General features: G+C 59.6%; 2 protein-coding genes across 5 annotated transcripts in view; one reads left to right on the top strand and one right to left on the bottom strand.

Annotated features, from left to right (window-relative positions):
• The window catches only part of SGSM2 (small G protein signaling modulator 2), a 48,337-nt gene extending 44,857 nt beyond the window's left edge, over window positions 1-3,480 (top strand). For 3 of the 4 annotated variants that reach the window (XM_037743155.1, XM_017541633.2, XM_017541632.2), the window contains 2 exons: window positions 1,477-1,644; window positions 1,867-3,468. In XM_037743155.1, the coding sequence (XP_037599083.1) occupies window positions 1,477-1,644; window positions 1,867-1,955 (257 nt within the window). In that variant the 3' untranslated portion in view covers window positions 1,956-3,468. Of the gene's footprint in view, window positions 1-1,476; window positions 1,645-1,866 lie in introns of all 4 variants that reach the window. The other variant, XM_037743154.1, reaches the window with a different exon arrangement.
• Window positions 3,481-8,260: 4,780 nt separating this feature from the next.
• MNT (MAX network transcriptional repressor) lies at window positions 8,261-23,574 on the bottom strand. The gene is made up of 6 exons (XM_017541624.2): window positions 23,129-23,574; window positions 16,846-17,425; window positions 16,259-16,300; window positions 16,044-16,155; window positions 9,945-10,137; window positions 8,261-9,740 (listed from the first exon to the last, which is right to left on the bottom strand). The coding sequence occupies exons 1-6, from the start codon at window positions 23,199-23,201 to the stop codon at window positions 8,974-8,976; spliced, it is 1,767 nt and encodes a 588-aa protein (XP_017397113.1). The 5' UTR covers window positions 23,202-23,574; the 3' UTR covers window positions 8,261-8,973.
• Window positions 23,575-24,335: the final 761 nt, after the last annotated feature.

Here is a 24,335-nt window from a genome sequence, read left to right as displayed (position 1 = left end):
GCTACCTGGGCCTACGTGTTGTGAAATGCTCACTGACCAGACACAGTGCCTCACGCCTGCAATCCCAACACTTTCGGAAGCCCAGATGAAAGGACAGCTTGAGCCCAGGAGCTTGAGACCAGCCTGGAAACAGCATGAGACCCTGTCTGATTTGCTTTTGTTTTTGTTTTTTGAGACAGAGTCTTGCTGTGTCACCAAGCTGGAATGCAGTGGCACAATCTTGGCTCACTGCAACCTCCACCCCCAGAGTTCAAGCGATTCTCCTACCTCAGCCTCCCAAGTAGCTGGGACTACAGGCAGGTGCCATCATGCCCAGCTAATTTTTTTTTTTTTTTTTTTGTATTTTAGTTGAGACAGGGTTTCACCATGTTGGCCCAGATTGTCTTGATCTCTTGACCTTGTGATCCACCTGCCTCAGCCTCCCAGAGTGCTGGGATTATAGGCGTGAGTCACCACACCTTGCCGAGACCCTGTCTTTAATTTTGTGTGTGTGTGTGTGTGATCTGTCTTTAATTTTTAAAAAAGAAAGAAAAAATTAGGCTGGACGCAGTGGATCACGCCTGTAATCCCAGCACTTTAGGAGGCCAAGGTGGGCAGATCACAAGATCAGGAGTTCAAGACCAGCCTGACCAACATGGTAAAACCCAGTCGCTACTAAAATTACAAAAATTAGCTGCGCAGGCCGGGCGCGGTGGCTCAAGCCTGTAATCCCAGCACTTTGGGAGGCCGAGGCGGGTGGATCACGAGGTCAAGAGATCGAGACCATCCTGGTCAACATGGTGAAACCCCGTCTCTACTAAAACTACAAAAAATTAGCTGGTCATGGTGGCACGTGCCTGTAATCCCAGCTACTCGGGAGGCTGAGGCAGGAGAATTGCCCGAACCCAGGAGGCGGAGGTTGCGGTGAGCCGAGATGGCGCCATTGCACTCCAGCCTGGGTAACAAGAGCGAAACTCCGTCTCAAAAAAAAAAAAAAAAAAAAAAAAATTAGCTGCGCATGGCATGCGCCTACAATCCCAGCTACTCAGGAGGCTGAGGCAGGAGAATCACTTGAACCCAGGAGGTGGAGGTTGCAGTGAGCCGAGATTGAGCCACTGCACTCCATCCTGGGAGACAGAGCAAGACTCTGTCTCAAAAAAAAAAAAAGAAAAAGAAAAAATTAGGCCGGGTGCGGTGGCTCACACCGGTAATCCCAACACTTGGGAGGCCTGCGGCAGTCGAGATGCTCGGCCACCAGCAGGCGCAGTGTGCAGACGTGACCCAAGAAAAGCATGGGCCTTGGTGTGGGGTACAGCACCTCCATTCTTGAGCCAGGCTCTGTGTCGTGGCGAGAATCCCACGACATTGGCCTCTCAAGCTCTGATTCCTCACCTGTCTCCATGTGGAGGCCCATGAGCAGCCGGCCAAGCCAGCCAGTCCCAGCCTTTACCCGCATGCGGCTGGGCGAGGCGAGCGGCGGCCCCTCACTCTCCCCAGAACTGCTGTACGAGGATGTGTTTGCGGTGTGGGAGGTGATCTGGGCAGCCAGGCACATCTCATCGGAGCACTTCGTCCTGTTCATCGCCCTGGCCCTGGTGGAGGCCTACCGAGAGATCATCCGCGACAATAATATGGACTTCACCGACATCATCAAGTTTTTCAATGGTACGAGCTGGTCCAGCCGTCCTGGCTGCCCTTAGTAGGGGTGTGGAGGCATCACCTCTGCCCGGCAGAGTTGCAGGGGTCTCAGGAATTCTGAGGGCCCTTCCCCAAAGGCAGGGATGTCAGGAATCTAACGGAGCAGATGGAGACAGCGGGGCAGTCGGTCACCTCCGAGCCTGCTGCCCTTTCTCTGGGCCTCCTTATAGCTCTCCCCGTTTCCCCCAGAACGTGCCGAGCACCACGATGCCCAGGAGATCCTGCGGATTGCCCGGGACCTCGTCCACAAGGTGCAGATGCTCATAGAGAACAAGTGAGCTGGGCCGGGAGGCACAGCCGTGCAGAGCCTGGACACTGGGCCCTGGGCTCCGGCAGGGAGAGGGGCAGGGCCACCACAGCCAAGACAGCTGTGCCACCACCGACCCCACCTGCTCAGCTCTGTTCCTAACAAAGCAATTGTGAGCCTGGGGTCCGACTCCCGGCACTGCTGACCCCGCAGGGCAAGTCAGGGGCCAGGATGCCCTTGGATCAGGGCCGCGATGGGAGGGGTCAGCCTCAGGGAGCAGCCACCTTGAGGGACACACCTACTCTGCTCCCCTCTCAAACATCTGGGAATAGCCCCACTGCCACCTGCACCCTCAGCCTGGACTGTTGCCCGTGAGTGAACCTGGGCCCATAGGATTAACAGGGGCAATAGTGCCTAGGCCCTGCTTAGCTGAGGTGGCAGAGGGCGAGAGGCTCTGTACTGTGTCCTTTCGGACAGTCCCTTTGCATTCCCAGTATACTGTGTGTGCACCAGCCCCAGCTGGAGCAGCCAGAACTGCTGCTGGTGAGGGCACGTGTCTGGGTGCAGGAGACCTGGGCCTCCTTTGGGCCCCTCCCCTGAGAGTCTGGGGCAGTCAGAAAATGTGGGCCCTGGGTGGGAGCAGCCCACCTCAGCAGCACTGCCACTGCCTTTGGCCACCTGAGGTGCCCCCCAGGCCTCCTGGCTCTGTCCAGTGTACCTCTGCATCTCTGTATGGCCTCACTCCTGCCACCCCACCTTGTGTTCTGCATTAAGATACTTCTCTGAAAACTGCGTGAGTGGCGCTCTTGCCAGTGGATGATCTGGAATGCAGCCGGAGCACTTGCTCTGAGGGTCCCAGGGTGACTGTGTGGGGAACAGTTCAGTCACAGCCTCCTCTCAGGGACAGGCCACAGCTCTAGGGCCGTCCATCTGTCACAGGCATCTGCCACCTCCCTGGGGCTGAGGGAAGCAGGGGATGCATCAGTGTCCCTGTCTGTCCCTGGTGAGAAGCAAGGCTAGCTCTGCCTTCCACATGCTTCTCAGGATGCCAGGAGGCCTAGGAACCCAGAAACTCCCTTGCAGGGGCTGGTACATGGGGGTGCCAGGAAGGGCATAGCTCCTGCCCCCAGGCCTAGGCATGCTGCTTGCTCTCCATCCCCACTTCCTCCTCCACCCCAGTATGTGCTGGCTGGGCCTTGCCCTGGGACCTGGAGGCTCTGCCCTGGGCTGGGGCCTGCCAGCAGCCACCAAAGCCCGGCAGCCTTTCTGCATCTGAGAAACATGACACAGTGCCCCCGGCCCCCTGTACATCCAGCACAGCCCGCCCCACACTGCCCCGGGCACTGCACAGCCTGTCTGGGGGCCAGACCGCCCCACTGCCCATCCTTGTTGTCCATGAGTCCTTGGCCTCCACCAAGCACGTGTGGCCGTTGTGTGCCTGCCCTAGTGACTCAGTGGTTTTGTGAGGAGCAGAGTGTGTATGTTTTTTGCCTCAGAAACTATACTCTTCTGTGTAACAGACCAATAAACAGCATTTGTCAACACTTGAGCCTCTGCAACTGGACATAATACTGTGTGCCTCTTTAAGCTCCACAGTTGGCAGCCCCCAAAGGCAAGGATGGCAGAAAGAACAAAAGTTTCCAAGACAGCGGCACTCCAGCCTCCAGCCTGGGGTGTATGGGCTGGTCAGGAACTCGGGGTGATAGCCAGACCTCAGGTACTCAGTGCCCTTGAGGGGACCTCAAGAGTCATTCTGGCCCCTCCAGCCTGTGGATGAGAGAAGGTCCCTGTCCCAGCCCTACCTCCTGCCTGTCTTGCTGACCAGGCTGCAATGAGAAACTGGGCCTTGACGTGGCCGCTGCAGCCAGTGGTGAAGGAGCCGCCCCCATGGCTGTGGCTCTCTCCCCCTTCAGAGAGGCCTGGATCAGGCTGAGGCTGAGCAGAGCGTCAGGAGTCAGACCCTGCTGAGCTGTGGACTGGCCCGGCTGTGACAGGTCTCCACCTCTTCCCACTCTTCCCCAGCGTGAGCGCTACTGCTTCCATCATTGATGGCTCCAGGGAGAGGACACCAGCCACCCAACATGTTCTCTCATTCTAGAGGACACTGGCTTCCTGGACATTAGTTTCTGTTGTCAACTCACTCAAAGCTGAAGACCCTAGCCCGTGGTCCTAGCAGGCTGAACCTCTCTACATATATTATTTTAAATATATATAGAGAGAAAGAGACAGAGGCTTGTTGTCTCTCCCAGGATGGAGTACAATGCCATGATCACAGCTAACGACAGCCTCAAACTCCTAGGCTGAAGCGATGCTCCCGACTCAGCCTCCCAAGTAGCTAGGGCTACAGGTGCACCACCATGGCTAATTTTCTTTTTTGCGGGGGAAGGTAGAGGCAGAGGCTCACTATGTTGCTCAGGCTGCTCTTTGAACACTGGCCTCAAGCAATCCTCTCACCTTGGCCTCCTGAAGCGCTGGGATTACAGGCTTGAGCCACTGCACCTAGCCCTGAACCCAGCTTTCAGGACAGAACACAGACTCGTGGCCAGAGCTGCCCAAAGAAAGAAAGCAGTTGAGGCAGAGAGCTCTGGGGCCGGGGAACTTGAGAAGCCCTTCAGGGGAACACCCCCCACACCCCAGCTGAGTCTGTTGCCTGCAGGAATCAGAATTCCCTTCGCTGCGACCACCTAAAGGAAATTCACCTAGCCTGGGAGTAACCCAGTTCCTTCACACACTTCCATCCTGCCCACCTCCCCCTGACTAGGGATCCTAGGACCAGAGGCGATCCCACAGCCAAAACGATGGGTCAGCCGTGGGCAGGAAGAGCAAGCAGCACAGTGGGCTCCTGACACACCATCTCAAGGAAGCTTCACACTCTGCAAAGTCAGGTTTTCTCTCACAGAGCAGGAGCTGGTAATGGAAGCACCTGGTTTCATATATATATATATATATATATATATATATATATATATATATATATTTTTATATTTTCTCACCATCTATCTTTTTCTTAAATTTTATCTTTGATGTGGGCTCGTGTTTTTTTTTTTTTTTTTTGGATGGAGTTTCGCTCTCGTTGCCCAGGCAGGACTGCAATGGTGCAATCTCAGCTCACTGAAAACTCTGCCTCCTGGGTTCAAGCAATTCGGCCTCAGCCTCCTGAGTAGCTGGGATTACAGGCATGTGCCACCTCACCTAGCTAATTTTTTATTTTTAGTGGAGACGGGGTTTCTCCATGTTGGTCAGGCTGGTCTTGAACTCCCGACCTCAGGTGATCCACCCACCTCGGCCGCCCAAAGTGCTGGGATTACGGGTGTGAACCACTGCGCCCAGCATGGGGGGGTGTCCTTTGAGTACAGCTTCTTCCTAAAGATTTAGTGACAGCCCTCAGATGACAGCCAAGTCATCACTGCCAGGGCAGGGTCTTCATCTGTGTTCCCAGTGGGCACAGAACCTGGCACTGAGTGTGCACCCAGGAAGGGTCAACCCTAATCCTACCCCTTCCCTAAAGCGGCACTAGTAGGCCAATGGAAGTGACCCAGCTCTTCCGGGAGCTACCAGCAGAGGGAGCCCGCGTCTCACAAGTGAAAAGGGCAGGCGCAGTGGGGAGGGCTGGATTCAGAAGTTTCTTTTTAATTTTTAAAACATTTTTTGAGACGGAGTCTCGCTCTGTTTCCCAGGCTGGAGTGCAGTGGCACGATCTTGGCTCGCTGCAGCCTCCGCCTCCCGGGTTCCAGCAATTGTCCTGCCTCAGCCTCCTGAGTAGCTGGGACTACAGCCACCACACCCAGTTAATTTTTGTATTTTTAGTAGAGACAGGGTTTCATCATGTTGGCCAGGCTGGTCTCAAACTCCTGATCTCAGGTGATATGCTTGCCTCGGTCTCCCAAAGTGTTGGGATTACAGGTGTGAGCCACCATGTCTGGCCTGAACGTTCTTGAGGTCAACCCTTCTTCAGAGAACACAAGACATTGTGGCAACCACCTCCTCTTCCTCAAGGATAACCCCTAACCAACCACCTCAGGTAGAGACGGAGTCAGCTTTGCAGAAGTTTAAGACCAACCAGAACTGCCATTTTCAGAGCTGCCTGAGGACTTGCTGAGCATACAGGATTGAAGCAGGTGATCTCACCACTACTGCTGGGTTTCGCTACAGGCCTGTGCCTTCTTTTGCAAGAAAATGACCCAGATGCTGCAGACTAGCAGCTCCAGCTCGGGTTTCAGTGCAGGTTTATTTCGGTTTTATACTTTATTCCAGGCAAGTGCTTATTACATGGATAGTATTCATGTCTCAGTAACTGAAGTCTCAGAGCATGAACAGCCACTAGAATACATTGTTCAATAGTAAAAATACAATATGTACAAAATTAGGGTTTTTGTAGTTTTGTTTTTTTTTCCCACACAGCAGATGTATCCAAACACATAAAAATCTCTACAGTCTGGGGTCGCTACAGTTTATATTTCAGGGAACAGAGACACAGTGACCGAGTCCTCACTGTAAACAAGGGCCACCTCTTTGGGGGGTTGGGGGCAGGACCCTGGGATGGGGGGAGAAGCAGCTGTTTCTGGAGGGAGCGGGGGTTACAGTGACCCCCCCAGTTACCCTCCAGGCATTCCCTGCCTTCTTTGGCCCCCCCAAGGAACCAACCTCCCCCTCTCCCCGAGGTAAGGACTCCCAGCCAGTGAGCCACTCTGAACATCAAAATGTAAAACACGCATGAGAGGTAAGATGTATGTGTGCGCGCGCGCACACGCGTGTGTGTGTGTGTGTGTGTGTGTGTGGCCCAGGCTGGAAGGGCTAGGGAGGGAGGGGCAGGCGGTCCCACAGGGTGAGGACAGATGCGGTCCTGACAGCTCTCAGGGGGAGGCGCCCAAGGAAGGGCCAGGTGGTGGCTGCCCACTTGGACACACAGCATCACAGCGTTCACAAACGACAACAAAAACAACAGCAACACCCATCGTCACCAATCTGGACATAGTCATTCGGCACTAGATTTGCAGGCCCCCACTGCTGGGGGACAGGGATGGGGATGGGCAGCGGGTGGATGATGAGGTATCTGTGCAGGCCCAGGGGCCACTGGCCTCAGGATGCAGGGAGAGGTGGGCAGGCTGAGGGAGGGGCAAGCTCCATGATGCTGTTCCGACTGCCCTGTGGGTCTGGCCTACCACCGCTGTCACAATGGGAACAGCAAAGCTGGCTCTCCCAGAGCCGAGGGTGTGGTGGAGGTGGCTGTGCTGGGGTGGGTACAGGGCTCAGCCTCTGAGGGTGGTGACCTGGTTTGTAGCTGTCCCTTTACCCACACCAGGAGAGAAATACGAAAACAGTCCCCTGGAGGTCTCCAGGACCAGGAAGGAACGGGAAGGGAATTCTTAGCTGTCTAAGGATTCTTCATTTCAAGAGAAAATCTACTTGGGACCTTTGCTGACCTCCTCCACACCTCCTCTGTTGCTGCACTCCAGGAAATCCTCAACTCTGTCCCCGCCTGCCCAGGCCCCTGCCCCAGCCCATCAGTGCGAACTTCACACCCAGGGACACTGGCTTCTTCCCGCTACACTGAAAGGCCACTGGTGAGTGTGTGTCCAGGTGGGGAGCTGAGCATGCCTGACACAAGGCCACTTGTAATAAACATCCACATACAACAAGAGGCCGAAGCAGGCTGCCCAGGCAGAGGCAGGGAAAGCCACGCCCTAAGACAGAGCCCCTGACTCCTCACTCCACCAAGGACCTTGACCCAACCAAGGACCTTTTCTCAGAGAAAAGTGGTATGGCTCAGCAGCCCCCAGGGAGAGCCTGCTCAAAAGTGCCCCTGGAAAAGTGGGGTGTTGAAGGAATGGCAGGACAGAGGCAGAGGGGCTGGGCAGAAGCAGCCCTGGCTCCGCCCTCTCTCTTCTGGATAGGTCCCAGGGTTTGTCTGGGGCCAGGCTTAGGGCTTGGCTGGGCCCCTGGGTTTTTTACCTTCCTGATGCCTCAATGATGTGGCTTCTAGGCACATGGAAACAAGACCAGATGCTGGTCCATGTCTCCTGAGCTGTAGGGGGCGCCCAAACTCACAGACCACCAGGCCCCCCTGTCCCTTGGAGGAGTGCCCAGCACTCAGCAAAGGTCAGAGGAGCAGCGGCCAAACGCAGGACAGTGTCCCTCTCTGCTGCCTTCTGGAAGTCAAGAGCCAAGCCCAGGGCTGGGGACTGGGAACGGAGGTGGAGTGGCTCTTCTCCCATCCAGACTCAGGCTGCAGGGAACGGGGAAGGGGACAGGACAGCCGAGTCCCTCCTCCACTGCAGCCTGCCCTGACGGGGTCCAGAGCCCAGTGGCAGGGGTTGGGTTGGGGGCACAGGAAGCTTGGCAGTGGCTGGGTTTGGTTTATTGTTAGTAGAGAATCATTTTAAGTCGTTTCTACGGTAACGAATCACAGTGACTGCAACTGGGTCAGAGAGCCCCAAGCTGGGGCACCTGCCTGTCCAGTAGGACTCCAGACCAGCCACTTTCTATGATCTGTCACCTGTGCTCAGAGTAGGGCCCCTCATCACCCCAGTCCACAGCTTTCTGGGCCAAGTTCTGCTTCCCCCATTTCCCCTCCAAAGGCCTAGGAAGAGAACGCTGAGGATCCGGAGAGCCGGGGCCTGGGCCACCTCACCAGACAGCAATAGCAGCAGCAGCACAGGAAGGCGGGGCAGGGCAGGGAGAAGTCAGGGAGCGTGATGTCCACATAGCACTGGTTTCCGAGGACAGGGAGGGGAAGCAGGAGGGCGAGGGAGCTGGCACCGGGCTGGGCAGGCGACACGTTCCACCAGAGTGTCTCAAGTTTTCTCTCTCAGAGTCATTTTACCAAGTCCTAGTGCAGCGGGGTAGCCCCCTGCCCTGTGCCCAACTCCCTGGTGGCCCTTCCCTCCTTTGGCTCAGAGTCTTTGCACCCCCTTCCCCTAGGAGGCCTGGGGGTGGGTGTTGGGGGGGAGGGCCTGGGCCTGGCTGGAATGTGTGGAGCTAGTGGGTGGGAGAGTAGGGGACGGGTCCCCCTCCCTGTCCCCACTGAGGGCCTCTGAGTGGCCTCATCCTCAAGCCAGCTTGAGCGTGCTGACCGGGAAGGAGGGCATGGTGACCATGGTCACAGGGTTGAGCACGGTCTGGCCCACCAGCTGGGGGTGGTGTACCACCTGTGCCCCCACAGCCGGCTTTGCCATGACAGTAGCTGGGGGCCCCAGGCCGGCTGTGCCGTTCACTTGCTGGTGCGAGAGGGTGTGGGCGATGTGGCTCACGGCCACGGGCTGGCTCACTGCCACGGGCTGTGGGTACAAGGGCAGCTGGGAGCCCAGGTGGGCCACGTGGTTGAGGGTGGCAGGGTGCACTGTGATGTGGCCAATGGGGGGTGTGGCAGGCGCCAGCTGCACAGCAGGGCTGGGGGCTGAGGGGGCGATGTGGGCGATGTGCTTGCCGCCCGGCCCCTGCAGAACGTGGTTCACAGTCTGGATGACTGAAGCATGGGTGGTGGCTGTGTGGGCGATGACCGTGGAGCCGCCCCCAGCCGTCGCCACCAGGTGGGCCGGAGCTGGTACCAGTGTCTGGGCAGGGGCAGCCGGTTGGGGAGGAGGGGCTGGCAGAGGGGTCTTTTGCTGTGTCTGCGGCTGCTGCACAGGGAGGTGGGCGGGAGACAGGGCCACGGAGTGGGGGTGAGGGTGTGGGTGTGGAGGCAGAGGCGCAGGGGTGGTGCTGGGCGGTGGCACGGTAGCCTTCAGCAGCTCCGGCTGGGGACGATGGCTCAGCTTAGGTGGGCCCAGGCCCGCCCGGTCCTCCTCCATATCCTCGTCTATGTTGTCCTCACCCTCTGTGGGGGAACACGGGGCAGGAGCAGGTCAGAAGGGCTGGGGAAGCAGGCGGCTGGAGGCGTAGATGCTGGTGGGGGCGTGGGGATGTGACAGGGCTGGGTCAGGGTCCATCTTTTCTAGTAGGCAAGAGCCTGGCCAGGGAGGCTGGAATTTGAGGTGTGACACCTGAGGGCTGTGGGGCCAGTGCAGGGGCCGGGGCTCACCAGAGGCGGTGGAAGTGGAGGCCTGGTCATCCTCGGGCTGGCCCGTCTGCCGCAGCACACGGTCGATCTCCAGCACGTCCATCCACTGGCTCAGCTCGTGCTTGAGCTCGGCCAGCCGCTGTTGCGTGGCAATCTTCTCCCGCGCCAGCCGCTCCATCTCATGCTCGTATTCTTTCTCCTTCCTCTTCAGGGACTGGGGCACAGAGTAAGGGACAGCAGGACACCCTGAGCAGCAGCCTTGGGGCCTGTAGCCCCCTAAAACCTCTCCTTATTCAGCTGGCCCACAGAGACAAGTTTGTGGCAACCAGGGGGCTCAGCCTGACGGAGCTGCTAGAGACCACGCCTGTCTTGGTCCATGCCCCTGCCAGCGAGGCCCAGCGTCCCAAGGAGTGTGGGCTCTTGAGACAGCCCCCCCACCCCTACTGCCAACGCAAGCACAGCCAAGCATGCGGAGCCTTCCCCGTCTTCCACACCAACTTGTCCTCAGGGGCTTCTCCACCTCTTGCCCATCCCTCCTCCAGCAGCCTGTCCACTTTCCACACTTCTGCCGAGACTGTCCTCCACAGAACCCAGGACGCTGCGCTTCCACCTCCATGTTCACTTGTCTCCCTGGTAACTTCGATACCCTTGGAAAATGACCCACGAGGTAGTGACACGACCCTGCCCCATCGCATCTCCAGGACTTGCCTTCTTCCTGGCTGCTGCCCGCACCTGCTCGGGACCTCCTGGGCTATTCTCCACCTGCCTGTGCTGCCTGTCGACAAGGCTCCACTTACATGCTGCTCCTCGCCACCCTGCCACTGCCCTCCAGACTCCCTGGGTGGAACAACCCCCAGGCCTAGGAATGAGCACCCCTCTACACCTGTACTTGGGCTGATCCATGAGAAATGGCTCTTGTGTCCCATGACCCAGCTCCCCTCCACACCCAAAGTCTTTCCAGTGCTTCCGACCTGAAGCTTCATCAACTCCACTCTTTTAGTCTCACATACCTCCCTGCTGGCAGCTTTTCACTCAGGCATGTCATGACCACTTGTCTACCAGCCAACCCCGACACGTGTGTCCCTGCTGCCTCCTGAGTCCCTTTCTTACCTGCTCTTGAGTGCCTAGCTTCCCAGGCTTACAGGTGCAGGTGCAGGGCCTCGGGCTCTTCACACACACCCCTCGCCAGACAGCCTTGATTTTCCTCTCTGAACCCCATGTGCCCTCATCACACACAGATCCTCCTCCCTTCACCCTAGATCTTATCTGCCAGTGCCCCAAGACCACATCTGAGCCCTCCTACCCCACTGTCCTTCCCTATCCCACATCCTCCTGCCTCCCAGCCCTTCCTGGCACCTGTACCATTTTTTCCAGGCTGGATCAGATTTGGGGTAATTTTAATTTTATTCCCCTCCTTACTATCCCCCAATTTTTTTACTAACTTTTTTTTTTTGAGACGGGGTCTCGCTGTCACTAGGCTGGAGTGCAGTGGCGCAATCTCAGCTCACTGCAACCTCTGCCTCCCAGGTTCAAGCGATTCTCCTGCCTCAGCCTCCCAAGTAGCTGGGATTACAGGCGCCCACCACCACACCCAACTAATTTTTGCATTTTCAGTAGAGACGGTGTTGGTCAGGCTTGGTCTCAAACTCCTGACCTCAGGTGATCTGCCTGCCTCAGCCTACCAAAGTGCTGGGATGACGCGTGAGGTACCTTGCCTGGCCTACTGGTGTTTTATCTTTGATTCTCCTTCAGTCCCTTCCGCTCCTTCCCCCCCGCCTGCCCCGGTTCTCATCTTTCTTGGTCAACACCTTTTCTTGCTTCTGTCCCCTTTTCTCCCCATATCTCTCACTTCCCTCCAACATGGTGGGGGGGGGCAATGGTGTGGAGGAGCCTCAGGCCTGAGACTCCATCTGCTCTCCTTCCTGGAGACCAAAGGCAGGCAAGAGAAGGGGGTGGCATCTCCAGCCTCCCAGCACTGAGGAAGAACGGGGCTCTTCTCACTCCACCCCTCCCTTTCTCCTCTGCCCCCAGAACTGGAGCACTTCTGGGTGGGGCAGTGGGTCCCAGATCAGCTCACACTGAGAATGTAAGAACTGCAAATAAAATTTCTATGAAGTTTTGTGTCTCAAAAAAAAACAAAAAAAAAAAGATGGGCTGAGATAAGAAGAGCCCCATCTGACTGTACAGGAAATGGGAAGCTGTCAGGTAAGACTTCATCAGGACTGGCTCACACAAAGTATCTCATGTATATATGTTTTGTCTTTCCACCTCAACACACTGTCCCTGTCCGAGCTGTGAATGAAGGTGAGGTGGCTGCATAGTCAGTTTACATCGCAGAGTTCACGGTGGCCAGGAAGAGCTATGTACAGTGTGCTGGCTCGGCCTCAGGTGAAGGATCTTGAAGGGTTCCTTCCCACCTCGGTCCTGTCCCTCCCCGCATCACAGGGAGAATCACAGGAAACCCATTTTCTCCTGCTTTCATCCCCTAGGGCAGAATCCCCAGCCCCCAGGTACTGGTCCGTGGCTAGTCAGGATCAGGCCTGCACAGCAGGAGGTGAGCAGCGGTGGAGCAGGACCACCTGAGCACAGCCTCCTGTCAGAGCAGCGGGATATTCAATTCTCACACGAGCACAAACCTGAGTGAACTGTGCATACCAGGAGTCTAGGTTTTGTGTGCTCCTTAGGACAATTTGACTAATGCCTGATGATGTGAGATGAAACAGTTTCATCCCAAAACTTCCCCCACTTTCCCCACATGGAAAAGTGATCTTCCTCCTTGCCAAAAAGGTTGGGGATCCCTGTGCTAGGAGAGGAGCCATTTTGCTGCTTTGTAGCACCTTTTCCTGACTGGGCCTGGCAAAGTCTCCAACCCCACCCACCAGTGAGGCCAGCTTCCACACCCCCTCCTGCATGCATTTCTGCCCTCACCAGGAAGAGATGTCTAATCACCAGTGCCTGCAACACATAACCCAGACAGACCATGTCTGTCCTGGCCTGAAACATGGCAGCCTGACACTTCCGATGCCAGTCCCAGGCCACACAGCTCACTTCGTCATTCTGGCTTTCACTGCTTCTCCCCATTTTCTGCTAAGAAGACAGTAGGAAACTCCCTTGCCCCTACACACACACACCTGTGTGGCTTTTCTTTTTGGAGACAGAGTTCCACTCTGTTGCCCAGGCTGGAGTGCACTGGCACAATCCCCGCCCACTGCCACCTCCATCTCCCAGGTTCAAGTGATTCTCGTGCCTCAGTCTCCTGAGTAGCTGGGATTACAGGCACACACCACCATGCCCAACTAATTTTTATATTTTTAGTAGAGGCAGGGTTTTGCCATGTTGGCCAGGCTGGTCTTGAACTCCTGACCTCAGGTGATCCACCTGCCTCAACCTCCCAAAGTGCTGGGATTACAGGCGTGAGTCACCACACCCAGACTGTGTGGCTTTTCACCGGCTCTACTCGAGTGGCAAGGGCTGCATGTGACATCCGATAAGGCCATGTCAGCAAAGGCCATAGGTGAGTCAGGCCTCACTTGAACCCTGCTGCTGGGGGCTGGAAGCAGCGGTCCTGAACTCTACTCAGCTGTGGGTAGGATACATATCCGGACCAGGCAGTAACATGGGTCAAAAGCTTCCTCTTCTCACCTAGCCCCTGCAGTTTCCCCAGGGTGTAACGTTAATCCACATTGCTTCGTTCTAAACCCATTTCCTTTCTGTGATTACCTGGATGCCCAGTTTGGTCCCTGTCTATTCTTCTATCTGTCTCCTTTGCCGTGGCTGTCTTCAAATCTCTGACCGCCTCCAAGCCACTTACTGTGGGTTCTGGCTGGAGACCACGGCCCTCCTCCCGCAGCTTCCTGCTCTCAGCATGCAACCAAATCCCGGTCTCCGCAGCCCCACCGGTCTCTCCAGGACCAACTCTCGACTCCAGTGCGCGCTGCTGACCGCCTCTGCGTGGCAACCTTCCTGACCACGTTTTTGTTTGTTCTTAGAGACGGAGGTCTCACTCCGCGGCCCAGGCCGTCCTCGTCCTCGTCCTCGTCCTCCCCCGGGCTCAAGCTGCCCTGGCCTCCCGAGCTGAGCCACAGCGCCAGACGTTTATTTCCGAAAAGTCATCCTGTTCCCTGCTACTGGAGAAACTGGGGTGGCCCCTGGGCTCCCGGGCTGCACGTGGCCTCGCCCCACCCGGACTTATCCTGCAGGTCTCAGCTCAAAGGTCCTTCCCTCAGGAACGACTTTCCTCCCTCCCCACAACAGATCCCGCTGCCCGGTCCCTGTTAGGCCCAGACGGCAGTTTTCCGCAGTGACTTGTTCACCATCTACTGCAAGACAGAGCCTGGGAGGGCGGAGACCCCGGCTTTTTTACTTGCTCGCCACCATCTGCCCAGAAGCAGACTTCGCTAAAACCTCCTCAATGAATACATGAATAAATGGTTTGTGGACAGGCCTCTGAGTTTTCCGCTTCTGTGACCAGCACAAGAAAGTGTCCCTTCTGGACAGCCTGGGGCCCACCCCGGCTCCTACTACACGGGGCCTGGCCCCTCAAGAGCTTCCTTCTGCGGCTGCCGCTGAGTCTCCTTCCAATTCATGTTCAAACCCACACGTTACGCAAGGCGCCCTCTGCAAGCGTTATCTGCAAAGAGGAACTCAGCCTGCCATCCTTCCTATTTCTCAAAAAATAAGTGAATGTCGGGAGTGCCGCGAAGCGTCTGCACGGACACCCTCAGCCCCGAGACTAAACTACAACCTAGCCCTCGTTCTGCAAATCCCTCCAAGAAATCCCTCCAAAGCCACCGGCCAGTGGCGGCCTCTGGGCTCCTCTCCAGCTCCGTGCCGCGACGCCCCGCCCAGAAGCACGCGCGCACCCACGCGGCCGCGGCTTCCCCACGTCACCCCCACCGGCCGCCCCGCCCCCGCGTCTCGGAAGCACCGCCCCCCACCCGCTGCAGCCAATCCGCGAGCCCCGCCCCGCCCTCCCGGCTGTCCGGAAGCGGCCTGGAGGCGCGCCAGCCCCGCCCCCTGGCCGGGAAGCCGGGCGGAAGGGCGCGTTCGCGGGAGAACGCCTCTGCCCCTCCCACAGCAAGTCAGGCTCCGGTTACCTCAGGGCTGTGACCCTGCGATCGAGGCCGGGGGAGGGGCGGTGCCCCGCGGCCGGCTCCTCCGGCGCTGGACCCTCCTCACCACCCCTCCACAGGGCCCGTGACGCCGCGTCTATCCCGGAGCTTCCTCAGCGGGTGCACAGGGAGAGTCCCGGCTCGCCGCCTCCGCCCCACGCGGGCTGGCAGCCCCGCGTCGCTCCATCCCCAACTGCTCCGCGACCGCCCGCCCATCCCCCACAGCCTCTGGCCCGGCGCGCGGAAGCCCCACCGGTTTCCAGGGAAACCGAAGCTCAGGCGGCCATGGCAACTGCCTGACGTGGCGGCGTCCCCGGCCCCAGCGCTGCAAAGGGAGCGACGCCCAAAGGGAGGCGACGCACGCCGGGAGGGCCCCGAAAAAGGGACCCCTCTCTTGTTAGCGCAGAAGGAAGGAAAGCGTGACGTGTTTCAGCTCGGCGGCCCCGGGGCTGTTTGCCGCCCAGTCAGACCGCAGTTTTCCCCGCCCCAGGCGTAACCCCACACTCGGGCCGTGGCGCCTCCACGCGCGCCCCGAAAGGACCTTCCTCCTCCGGGGTAAACGGGGCTTGCCCCGCGCCGCAGCGTGGACGGGGACCACACCCAACCCTCCCCGCAAATAGCGACAGACAGGCGGAATCCCGGCTCCCCACGCCCTTCCCACCCGCAGCTGCACCAGCACGCGCGAGGCGGGAGCCGCCACCGGGACTCGCCCCAGCCGTCACGGCGCGCGCCTCCAGGCCCGGGGGATACCGAGGCTGCGGGGGCCGCGCAGGCAGCGGGGATCGGGAGAGGCGGGGGAGGGGAGCCGCGCCCTCCTCTGCGCACGCGCGCCCTTCTGGGCAGGGAGCCCCGCTGACGTCAGCCGGGCCATGTGCTCGACGCCCGCGTGGAGGCGGGAGGGAGGCGGGGGGAGCCGCCGGGGCGGAGGGCGGGGTTGGGCGGGGCGCGGCCGGGGAGGGGCGGCGGAGGGCGGGGAAGCTGGCGCCTCGTCGGCCTCCGGGCCCCATACCTGGATGTACCGCAGCGCCGTCCGCAGCACGCTGAGATTCGACGTCTTCTTGTCATCCACGTTGGGGATGTTACGCTTCAAGGTCTCAAAGCACTCCTTGAGATGGGCCCTCCTGGGGAGGGGGGGGGGGGGGGGGGGGGGGCGGGGGCGGGGGGAGACAGGGCTGGGGAGCTGGGGCCGCCGGCGGCGGGGCGGGGCCCGGGCCGCACACACACCTGTTCTTCTCCAATTTGTTGTGGACCTCTCTGGTTCCAATCCTGAAACCCAGACAGACAGGAGGCTCAGGGAGGAGGACCCGACTAGACGGGCTTCTTCACCCACACCGCCACCCCCCAAATTTCCACGGGCTGTCCCCAACTTTGTCATAAAGCAGAATGGGAGATGTTTGCCATGTGCCATCTTATGCCCACCTCCGGGAGGGCACATCTGTGCTCATAACCCTCACCCTCCATTCCACCAGGAGGGAAACATGAGAGCTCCTGGGACTCAGAAGCAGCCAGTGGACCCCGGCCCTACAAGAGGCTCATACTCTGTCCAGAGGCCTGGGAATGCCTAAGCCTTAGCCCTGGAGGGCGTTAGAAAACAAAGAAGCCTGGGAACGGGGCAATGGGGCATTCCTTCCCAGGACAGAGATGGGCACAGTGAGAACATGTTCAAACACAGGGGGCACCTCTAGGCTGGGGAGGCAGGACACACTTCTGAAGCCCCAGCCGGAGGGCCACCTTCTCTTGCACACACAACCCAGTGGGTGGCCAGCTCTCCTCTCCATCCCACCAGCAGGACTCTGCTACACCCCACTCACCCCCCGGGCCTCTTCTTCTGTTCGCTGGATTTGACTTCTTCAGCTGGTGCCAATTTCAGGGTCCCAAGCGTGGGTGGGGGTGGCTGCTGAGGGGCCAGCTGGGGCTGGACTCCAGGGTGTGGCGCTATGGTCAGGATAGGCGTGGGGAGGGGCTGCAAAGGCTTGGGGCTGCCAGTGGGTGGAATGGTAGTCTTCGAGTCCGGCAGTAGGGGAGCAGGGGTGGGCACCTGTGGCCTGCTGGGCAGGGGAGCAGGCTCCTTAATGCTGAGTCCAGGGGTGCTGACCAGGGCTGGCTGACGAGGCACCAGGGGCAAAGGCTGGGCTGTGGGGGGCAGGGGTGGGGGTGGGGGCAGCGGCTGAGGGGAGTTGGTCACCACAGGAATAGGAATGACAGTCAGTGGGGCAGGGGTGGCAAGTGCCGGAGGGGGTGCCGGCGGTGGTGCTGGCGGGGACAGAGGCAGGGGTGGCGCCTCAATGCGGGGTTCCTCCACAGGAAGGGCATGTGCCAGCCGGGCCAGGCTGTTGGCCTTCTTCTGCTCCTGCTCCCGCTCCCGCTCCAAGCGACGCCGCTCCTGCTCCTCTATGCACAGAGAACACAAGAGGGGGTCTCAGCGGGGCCACAGCCTGCCCCGTCCTCCAGCCCTAACTTGGCCTCTGACCCCAGCCCAGCCAGGACTCAGTGACACCTTTACTCTGCGAGACACCACAAATAGCCAACCAGTTCAGCCAAGCACAGGGAAAGCGCCGGGGCACAGCAGCAAACAAACCAAGCAGACCTGGTCCCTGCCACCAGGGAGCAGGAAGACAGGAATGGGGGCCGACAGTCCAGGCTGCGGCAGGACAGACGGCCATGGAAGGGTGGAGCAGAGCTGTCAGAGGGTGCTGGGCCTGCCAGCCTGCACGGTGGGAGCAGCAAGGGTCAGGAGCTACATGGCCAAGGTGGGCAAGACGGGCATTGCCCTGGCCACCCAAGACTTCACACTGGAGAAGGGGGTGTGCTGAGAGCCCAGCTCCCGTGGAAGGCCTCAAACAATGTTTACCAAGAGTCTTCTAGAGGCAAGCAGTGCCTGCATGGCACATATGAAGTAAATGAAGCTGACAGGGCAAAGTGATTTGCTGTGGGTCCCAGCAAGCCTCCTGACACCTGGGGGCCACTTGCCATGCTCACTAGGAAGTGCCTCGCACTCACAGTCCCTGGATCCTCACAAGAGCCCCATGTTACATCATAGGCAGGAGAGGGACGTCACCCTCATTTCACAGAAGCAGAAATAGCCCAGGACTCCTGAGTCCCAGGCTAGATCCTAATGGCTCTGTTTTCCTCAGGGGTCATTCAACAAATACACTTCATCCCTCTCTGACCCTTCTCATGGTATAACTCATTTCTCCCAAATTGCCGCCATCCCACCACCACCTGCAACACCAGCATGCCCTGTCCTCCAGGCCTAACACATCCTCTGACATCCTCAGTGACACCCCACTCAGCCTGAGACACCACAGATACCTGACCAGTCCAGCTGGGCAGTGAGGAAAGTGTACCTGCCTGGTTCTGGGTGAGAGAGGACAGGTGAGAAGGAGGTACAGCAGCAAATTTTTCTCCCTAACAAGAAGGGGCAGAGGCAGGTAGAAAGGAATGCTGGGGTCCGGTGCTGTGGCTAACGCCTGTAATCCCAGCACTTTGGGAGGCTGAGACAGGTGGATCAGGAGTTCAGGACTTCAAGACCACCCTGGCGAACATAGTGACACCCCATCTCTACTAAAAATACAAAAATTAGCTGGGCACGGTGGTGCATACCTGTAATCCCAGCTCCTTGGGAGGCTGAAGAAGGAGAATCACTTGAACCCAGGAGGCAGAGGTTGCAGTGAGCTGAGATTGTGCCACTGCACTCCAGCCTGGGCAACAAGAGCAAGACTCTATCTCAAAAAAAAGAGAAAAGAATGCTGGGCACTTCAGTGGGGGCAGAGCAGGGCAATGGACCCCACCATCCATTACTCCTCCCACCTTACTGCTCAGTATCTCTGCTGAAAGCCCAGCAGGACGGCGAGGCCCACTCAGGAGCTGGCTTCCAAATGGGGAAGGGGAGGCCCCTCCATCTCAGCCTTCCCCATCCTCCCACAGGTCCCACCATTCTGGTTCCCTGGCTACCAGGCTGGCCCAGACCCTTGGAGTATGCAACCCCCCGGCTAGGGAGCCTCGGGACAAGCAGCCCACTCCTCTGGCCCCAGATGCCCCACTCTGCTGACAGCCTGGGGTGGTGGACACGCCCAAACACCAGGGCAAGGGGTGGCTGCAGTGGCGGGGGGGAGGTAATGGGAGTCAGCTAAAGCCCCCTGGGGAGGAGGGCACCCACCTCCCACACTCTTACTGGCTCAGAGGCCCCAGAAAACCGAAGGCCTTAGGCCCCAGTGACCAATCAACAACTGGAGTGTGAGCCAGGCCTGCTCCCAGCCCCACCCTCCCACAGAGGGAAGACTCCGAGGAGGAAGTGGAGGGGGGAAGTGTCCCGGGAGGGGAAGCCTCACTGGTTTCCCAGGGCTGGGCCAGCCAGCGGACCTCCGCCAGCTTTCCCCAGCCCTTCGGTAAGGGGCGATGCCAGGCTGGTGCAGGCCTGCTCCAGTGCAAGGAGGCCCTGCTATCCAGGCTTAGGTTACAGTCCGGGAGAAAACCAGCCCTGCGCTCCGTCTTCCCACAGGTTTCCCATAGGCGTGCTGGCCATGCAGCCGGCTGAGTTCCAGTGACAGGGCCCTTCTCAGGATCAGCCTCAGTTGTCCCCAGTTTCCCCCAACCCCAAGACAAGGCTCTGGATCCCAGGGCCCAACAGCCCACACCTCTATGCCTTTGGCTGAGACAGACCTAAATTCTCATTGGCTTTGGGACAAGTGCTCCATTCTCCCTAAGCAGAGGGACAGTCAGGGCGGGGTGCTCCCTGAGTCACAAGGACAGGTGGGACCCTAAGAGCAGGCCAACCCCATTCCCCATATTTTAAATCAGCCCCAGAGCTCACCTGGGAGATAGCAACCTCCTTCTCACCTGCCCTCTCTCACCCAGAGCCAGGCAGGCACACCTCGAAGGTGCCAGGAAGGACCCAGTGATACCCGGAGCAGCATGAAAAAGCTCCATGGGTGGTGAGGAAGAGGAGCTGCCTGGCCAGATCCAGCCCACCAGAGCTTCCTGCCCCTTCACCCCCAGCAGTGACCCTCCCTTTGCACTGGAGAACCGCCAAACTGGTGGTATCGGGTCCCCTCTCAGGAGCAGCCTGTGCTTTGGCTCCTTAAAAGAATGTTCTGCGCATCTGCCAGACCGGGTGCACTCCCTCTCACATGCTTCCCTGGGCTCCACCCAGAGGCTGCCCCCAAGAATGTAGCATGGCCCCTCTGCAGTGACCCAGGGTCCGTGGCTTCAGCCCACAGTCAAGAGCATAGGCAGTGTTCTCCCTTCAACCTTCCCAAGCGACTGGGCCCAGGCACTCCAAAGGCACAGGGCTAGGGTACAGGAGTCCACACGGGTGGGCCCCAGCAGGCAATGGAATTCTATCTCCATGCTACACAGGGGGCCTGGTGCATAAGGCAGGCCCAGGATAAGCCTTGGAGACTTGGTCAAGAGCCTCTGGACAGCTCCCTCCAATCAAGGCAGAAAAGAGTTGCATTGAGCCACTTCCATGAATGCTGGAAATGACCAGGCCAGGCCCTCCAGCTGAGCACCAGGATAGCTCTGCCCTTTCCTCTCCTCTCTCACAGGTACACATGCCGGCAGGTTCATCAGGTTCATCAGCTGGCTGGTCTAGGTCAGAAAGCAATGCTTGAGGTTGAAAGGGAGAACAGACAAGAGGCTCCCTCTCTAGAACTGGCCCTAGGTCCCCAGAAAGCAGTTCTGTCCGGCAGGTTCACCTGCCATCCCCTTCCCTCCCCTCCCTCCCATTCCTCCCCTTCCTCCCACCCCAGCTCAGAGGACACAACCTCCAGAGGGAAAAGAAAATAAATTCTGGAGATGAAACTGCTGGGACAGGTTCCGGCCACCTGTACACGCGTTTCTGAGTAAATCTGGCTTTCTAGCACCCACTCATCTCCTGAGACACCTGACCCAGCACCAAGAAGCCACGACTGGGCGGCTGAACTCAGCCTGACCCGATGCCCATCACCTGGGGGCAGCGCAGGGCTCTGTCACTTCTTAGGAGAGGAGTTTTCCAGGTTCCTCTGTGTCTCCTCCCACCTTACTGTCCAGTTCTGGGCTTGCTTAGTTGGGAAAGGGTGGGAAAGGGAGGGCGACGAGTTTCTCTGGAGGCCACAGCAGGGTCAATCCTGTTGGCCCCAGAACAGTGCCTGGCACACAGTGGGTACTCTTCAACTGCAGTGTTGATGGCGGCAGCAGGTGACTTAGCCTCTCCAAACCCTGTGCACGGTCTTCCCCTGACCCTTGTGGCCATGCTAGGACATTCCTGGTCACCACCGGCACGCTCCAATGTCAAGACTCTGCTCTGGACCACCAAGGCAACAGGCAGGGAGTGCAGGCAACATCCCTGCCCATCAATTCTACAAAACCCAGGCATCTGGGTCTCACGTATCTGGAGTGACTCTTGACCTTGAGAGGCCGGTCGCCCCGACTAGGCTGGCGGCCCCGCAGCTCCCCCGCCCCTTGCCCGCTGCCGCTCTCTCCCCAACCCCCCCGCCCCTCCGCCCGCCGCGGCGGCGGCAGACAGCGGCGCGCGCGCACACAACACACTACTACCTCCTGCATGACTCATCATTGAAGCAACAATAGGCAGAGAGAAACGAAAGGAGGGCGAAGCACTCTCTCCACCACAGCCGACCCTGCCGGGGGCTTCTGGGGAACAGAGGACACAGGAGTCCCCGGGTCCTGCACACACACCGTTTCGGGGTCAAGGCCCCGGCAGAAGCCTGGAAAAGGGAGGTCTTTTCCCACAGCCCGTCTTTCTGCAGCACCCTGAAGCCAGGGACCACCAATGGGGCGCGTGAAGACAGGAGGCATTAGTCTTTTCCCTTTCGAGGGAGAGCCGAAGTTTGCCCCTTCTCAACCTGGCTCATTCCAGGGTGGCCCCGGGTGATGCAAGGGGGGCCTGGTTGGAACGTTTTGGTGGTCAGTGAAAAATGAGAGCTCTAAACGTCTCGTCGCCCTGCGATTCTGAGGGTTTCCCTTGCCTCGGGATCAAACACAGGTTAGGGGAGAGAGCCGACAGGTGAGCCCGGCTCCTCCCACGCAGGGCAAAGGCTCTCCCTGGGAGGTGCCCAGAGGCCGGGGCCCGGGCCCAACCCGACGCAAGGCCCCTCGCAGCCCCGCCCAGGCCCCGCCCCCGGCCAAGCGCCAGGCAGTGAGGAGGGGCCGGGCCGCTCAGTCCCCAGCAGGAGTGTCCCCGGTGCACGTGGTCGGGGGCGGAGCCCGTCCACGTCACCACCCGGTGTAACCAACGGGCTTGGAACGCAGGCACACGCAACATTCCAGGCGAGAGCGGGTTTGGAACGCGCAGACACGCCACATTCCACACTGGCTAAAGCGGGGTGCAGCGAGGGGGGGGCCGGGGGCTGCCCCCCCAGCGACCCACGGGCCATTTCGCAAACGCCCAATTAGCCCGGCTTTCACGCAAACCCCGGACGCGCGGCCCAGCCCAGCTCTGGGAGGCGGGGTCAGGCGGGGCTGGCCAGGATCATAAGACACGCGATGTCATTTCATTCTGCAAAGGCCGCCTCCGCCCCAAGCGGCGCGTAGATCTGCCGGGAGCGCCCCCCGCACCCTCCCCATGGGGCCAGGGAAGCCGAAGAGCTACTCGGCGTAGAGTAGTCCCCACCCCCACTCCGTTACACACACGCCCACTCGTGTGCTATACACACGCCCGTGTACACGTCCGTTCATCTGCTCTTCCCGAGGCTCACATAACACATCCCCCGTGCACACACGCACGCACACGCGAGCCTGCCACCCCCACGCAACACCATTCCTCACCCCACCCCCCGGCTCACACATCCTCAGCGCCTCCGAGGGCTCCGCCGGCCCACGCAAAAGCAGACCCCGCAGAAGGGGCACGGGGTGCCAGGCAGCCAGGGTGGCGCCTGCAGGAGCCGGGTCCCTCGCTGCATGTTAATGAATTCATTAATTAATTTCAGTGCCCACATCACCCCTCCCCGGGCGGCGGCTCTCGCGGGGAGCCGAGCGCTGCCAGGCTCCGCAGGCCGCCCGGGAGGGGGACCTGTCCGCGGTTCCGCCTGAGTTCGGGGACCGGGGTCACTCGCTTCCCCTTCCCCGGTGCCCCAGGGGCCCAGCCCGGCCGCTCACCACGTGCTCTCTGTTGTTGCTGCGCTTGCCATTCCAGGAAGCGGGCCGCCTCCAGTAGCGTCTCTATGCTCATCGCGCCGAGAGCCGCCGGGGGCGCGCCGGGGCCGAGGCTGCGGCCCGCGAGCCGGGCACAGGTCAGGCTGGCGGGCAGGCAGGAGGGAGGGATCACCTCCGGGGGGCGACAGGGCTGGGCGGCGCAGCGCACTCCGCAGGGAAGAACGGGGGAGCACGGGGAGAAAAATCAATGTCTCTCAAAAGATTTGCAAAATATAAATTTCCAAATTTTAAAAAATGGAATGCAAAAAAAAAAAGAGGCGGCACTGCCTCCCTTCTTCCCCTCCCTCTCTACCTCCCTTCCGATGCCTCCCGCCCCGCGGCCCCCGGGAGTCCCGCCGACAAGAAAGGGCTTTGCAACAAGATGGCGAGGAGGCACCGACACACACAACAAGGGAAGGAGCCGCGCTGCCCCCGGCCGCCGCCCCCGCTACTACACCGGGGCCGCAGCCAAAGCCCGGACCGGAGCCCCCGCCCGCAGGGCCGCGGCGCCTCGCGAAGGGAGGGGCGGGTCCTGCCCGGCTGGCCCCGCCCACCAGAGCCGGCGCGCGCACACGTGGCCCGGGCGGGGAGGGAGAGGTCTGAGCGGGGTGTGCGCGCCGCCGTTCCGCTTTCCCGCTGGCCCCGCCCCGGCTGCGAGCCACAAGTTGGGCTGGGGCGGCGCGTTTGGGTCATTCACGACGAAATCTGTCCTGCTGGAGGGAGGGAAGGCTGGACAATTCAAGACTTAACAGAGCTCCAATCAGGATATTCCGGCTTAGGGAAGTCTTGGGAATGGCAGAGACAGGCCTGACCCTGGGTCTCCACGCTCCACCCACTCGCGACCTAAATCCCGCAATCGCCAGGCTGTCGCAATTCCCCCGGGATCCGCCCCTGGGCGGAGCTGCCGGCGGCTGGATACTGTCAGAGAACCAACGGAGGGAGCGGAGCGGTAGTCCGGCTCCGCGTTTTGTCTCCGTTCCTCCCCCCGCAGTGCGTTCGCATCCTATTAGGCGACGTCACCGGGCCGCGGGCCAATGGGCGGGCAGGACAACACGGCATGGAGCAGCTCCACATGGACACCCCGCGCCGCCAGCCTTCGGTTTAAAGGGCCAGTGTCTGCTGGTCCATTCGCGGGTGAGGATGGGGCCACTGAGCGAACCCAGGGTGGGAC

The sequence above is a fragment of the Cebus imitator genome, unplaced genomic scaffold (genome assembly GCF_001604975.1).
Source record: "Cebus imitator isolate Cc_AM_T3 unplaced genomic scaffold, Cebus_imitator-1.0 Scaffold136, whole genome shotgun sequence".
In the NCBI taxonomy this organism is placed as follows: Eukaryota; Metazoa; Chordata; class Mammalia; order Primates; family Cebidae; genus Cebus; species Cebus imitator.
Note: the sequence above shows the minus strand (reverse complement) of the source record. Positions and strands in the feature narration are given on the sequence as shown.

Coding starts and splice junctions, on each gene's coding strand:
- MNT (XM_017541624.2), bottom strand. CDS start 23,201: ATGAGCATAGAGACGCTACTGGAGGCGGCCCGCTTCCTGGAATGGCAA. Junction 16,156..16,258: donor AACAAATTGGAGAAGAACAG/GTGTGTGTGCGG, acceptor CCCCCTCCCCAG/GAGGGCCCATCTCAAGGAGT. Junction 10,138..16,043: donor CGGCGCTGCGGTACATCCAG/GTATGGGGCCCG, acceptor TCTGTGCCCCAG/TCCCTGAAGAGGAAGGAGAA.